A 3,122-nucleotide genomic window follows, 5' to 3' on the forward strand; every position below is an offset into this window, starting at 1 on the left:
GAGAGTTGGCTCCTTTTGGTTCCAGTCTGCAGAGGCCCAAGGGCTGGGGAGTCTGTAGCAAACTTTGAGGCTCCTGTTACAAGTCTTTAAAAATAATGCTCTCTCCTTGCCCTGCCCTCTGGTGGGTTTTGTGTGCCTGAGGGTCAGCTCTTGTGGCTTCCCCACCCATTCGGCCATTTCCTCTCACTGGGAGGCCTGGGACCGGGGGCCAGCGTTCCAGAGGGCAGTGTTCAGGGTGGTGGATTTCTCCCGAGAGCCCGGACCCGGCTCTGTTCCTCCAACTTTCTGGGCCTCATTTTGTAGTCGGGAGGAGAATAAAGAGTTTGAAGGAAACCTGTAGTTTCCTGCCCCAAGGCTGTCGGACTGTTGGTTCTATGGCGGTGCTCCACGGGGTCTGTGAGCTGTTCCAGGAGGTCGGGAGGTTCAGGGGAGACCCAGGCACAGTGCGTGTGTTTGCTTTAGTCTTGGGTGATGCTTGCCTCGTGCGGGCTCCGGACGTCTCATGCCACTCACGTACCTGGAGTAGCATGTAGATGTTTTAAATTAAATACAGGAAGACATAAACAGCGCTGTGCCTACACGTGTACTCTTCAGAGTATTTCCTCGTATACTGTTTATTCTCATAACAGCTCTGTGAAATAGCAGGGGAGGAATGATTGGTCTCACGTGACAGTGGAGGAAATCAACTTTTAAAGGAGTGATTCAGTCACTCGCCCACGGTGGGCTCAGGCCGCGGTCCTTACGTACCACTGTGCTGTGGGCTGGCTTTCCTGCCCTGGGTCCCCAAGTTCTCTGGGTCCCTGTGGGAATGTCCCCTGGCCTTCAGGATTGGGGGACGGGCCTCGGGCTGGTAAGAAATGCTGCTGCTGCCTCTAGGCTGAGACTGGGATGTAGGTGATATTTCTCAGAGGGTCTTAGCGGGAGATGTGCCCTGTTTCAGGGGTCCAGCTCTGAAATGCCACCTGGGGACCGAGGGACTGCAGGTCTTCATTGGCTGGTCTCTGAACATGTGGTTGGGTGTGTCCCCCTTCTCCACATGTCTTGGGGGGAAGTATGGGCAGGTTGTCAGGCTTGGAGCATGGCCCCGGCTGAGGTAGTCCTCACCTGGTGTCAGAGTCCTCAGGAGTGGACATGTCAGGGAGACGAGGTGCCAGGCTCCCTTCCCCAGGGTGCACTTGTCCACTCCGTGCCGTGGGTCCTGGAAGAGGCAGTGGAGAAAGCCCCAAGCCCTTTGTCAGAGCACCTCCTCCACCCCGGCTCCAGCCTCACCAGTAGACCTGATGGGTCCTCACTCGAATCCCACACAGGCTTGCATCTGGGAACTCGGGAAGCCCTGTCCCCACCACAACCTGGAGTGATCCTTCCAGGTGCTGGAATTCTGAGGTGGACTGCGTGGTGCGTGGCCGTGGTAGACAGACGCAGGCAGAGTGCACTCGAGGAAGGTGGCACACAGGTGCTCTGAGCACCGGGGGTGCTGTGGGCCAGGTTCCTTGTGTGACGTAGCGCCTGCTCTGTAAATACCAGTTCCTTCCTGGGTGTATCATGACGGCGGGTGTATCATGACGGCAGGCATATCACTCCATTTATAAACCGATTCTGTGTCCGCACTCCTCACTGAAGGGTGAGATCAGGAAACTGCTGGTGGAGGAGGGACAGGATTGCGGGGTTCTGGGACGGGTCCTCGGCCTTCTACGATGGGAAGATGTTTGTAGCTCACCCAGTCTTGGTTTGGGACCATTTCTCAAGTGCACAATGGCTCAGAAAAAAAACAAACAGGATTCAGGGAGGCTCGTCTCTGCCCACAGAATAGCCGGAGCATAGTTACGGTGAGTGCAGAGAGCTGAGGCCTCCAGGCCCTTTAGGTCCTTGGCTCAGGGCAGCCTTTCTTGGTTCTGCTCTGGGGGTGGGAGCCTGAGGCTGGGGGAGAGGGACCGAGAGCCAGAGAGATGCTGAGCAAAGCTTAGGTGCTCACAAAGTCAAGCCCTCCGTGACCCGGCCGTACTGGCACTGGGGTCTTGGCTGCCTTGGGCCAAGCAGGCCAGGAGGTGGGGTTCTCCAGGAGACAGGGGGCTTTGGGAAAAACAGAGCAGGCATCTCAATCTATTTTTCTGGCCTGTGGTCTCACAGGAGCCCCCAGGCAATGTCACCCACCTTGTAGGTGTCCCTGTTCTTCAGTGAGGTGGCAAGCCCTGGAGGGAGCTGGAGCTGTGGAAAAGGGATTTGTTGAGGCCATGTGAGGCAAGTTTGAGAAGGGAAGGAACACCAGCCTTCTTAGGAGGGACAGAGAAATCTCCTGTCTGCAGAGTTCCTCCTACCTGGGGTAGGGACGGAGGCATCCTGAATTCGGCCCAGTGCTCCAGGAGCCTGGGGTCCCACAGAAACAGCTCCTTGCAGGAGCCGGTAAGGGGCTGCTGGCACGGTGTCTTCTCACCTCTCCTGTGGTCTTTTCGTCGCCTTCAGGGGCCTGGTTCTGGACCGACGACATAGAGGACCACGAGGAGGATGACGACGAAGACTTCCTGGCAGAGGTGGCAGAGGAGGAGAACGAGCCCCCGGGGCTGTGGTCAGCGGCCTACGGAGTGGGCGATGTGCCTGGGACCTGGGGCCCTGATGACTCGGATTCTGCGCAGACTCCGGAGGGCTGGGGTCTGGACCCTGGCGGGCTCGGGGTCCTGGCCCCGGGGTCTGAGTCGAAGCCCTTTCTGCCGGACCGGGAGCCGGGTGCGAGCCTCCTGGCGCCCTGGGCATTCCCGGCCGCGGTGGCCGTGCCAGCTGGGCGCCCGGAGACGACGTGCGATGTGTGCGGCAAGGTGTTCCCACACCGGTCCCGGCTGGCAAAGCACCAGCGCTACCATGCGGCGGTCAAGCCCTTCGGCTGCGACGAGTGCGGCAAGGGCTTCGTATACCGCTCGCACCTGGCCATCCACCAGCGCACGCACACCGGCGAGAAGCCCTTCCCATGCCCGGACTGCGGCAAGCGCTTCGTATACAAGTCGCACCTGGTCACGCACCGTCGCATCCACACGGGTGAGCGGCCTTACCGCTGCGCCTTCTTCGGCGCGGGCTTTGGGCGCCGCTCCTACCTGGTCACGCACCAGCGCACGCACACGGGGGAGCGGCCC

General features: G+C 59.6%; 1 protein-coding gene across 1 annotated transcript in view; it reads left to right on the forward strand.

Moving 5' to 3' along the window:
- Positions 1-3,122, forward strand: part of ZNF316 (zinc finger protein 316) — a 40,440-nt gene that overhangs the window by 3,433 nt on the left and 33,885 nt on the right. The window contains exon 4 of the mRNA XM_010845787.1: positions 2,379-3,118. Coding sequence (XP_010844089.1) covers positions 2,379-3,118 — 740 coding nt within the window. The remainder of the gene's footprint in view (positions 1-2,378; positions 3,119-3,122) is intronic.

The sequence above is a fragment of the Bison bison genome, unplaced genomic scaffold (assembly GCF_000754665.1).
Source record: "Bison bison bison isolate TAMUID 2011002044 unplaced genomic scaffold, Bison_UMD1.0 scf7180017864223, whole genome shotgun sequence".
In the NCBI taxonomy this organism is placed as follows: Eukaryota; Metazoa; Chordata; class Mammalia; order Artiodactyla; family Bovidae; genus Bison; species Bison bison.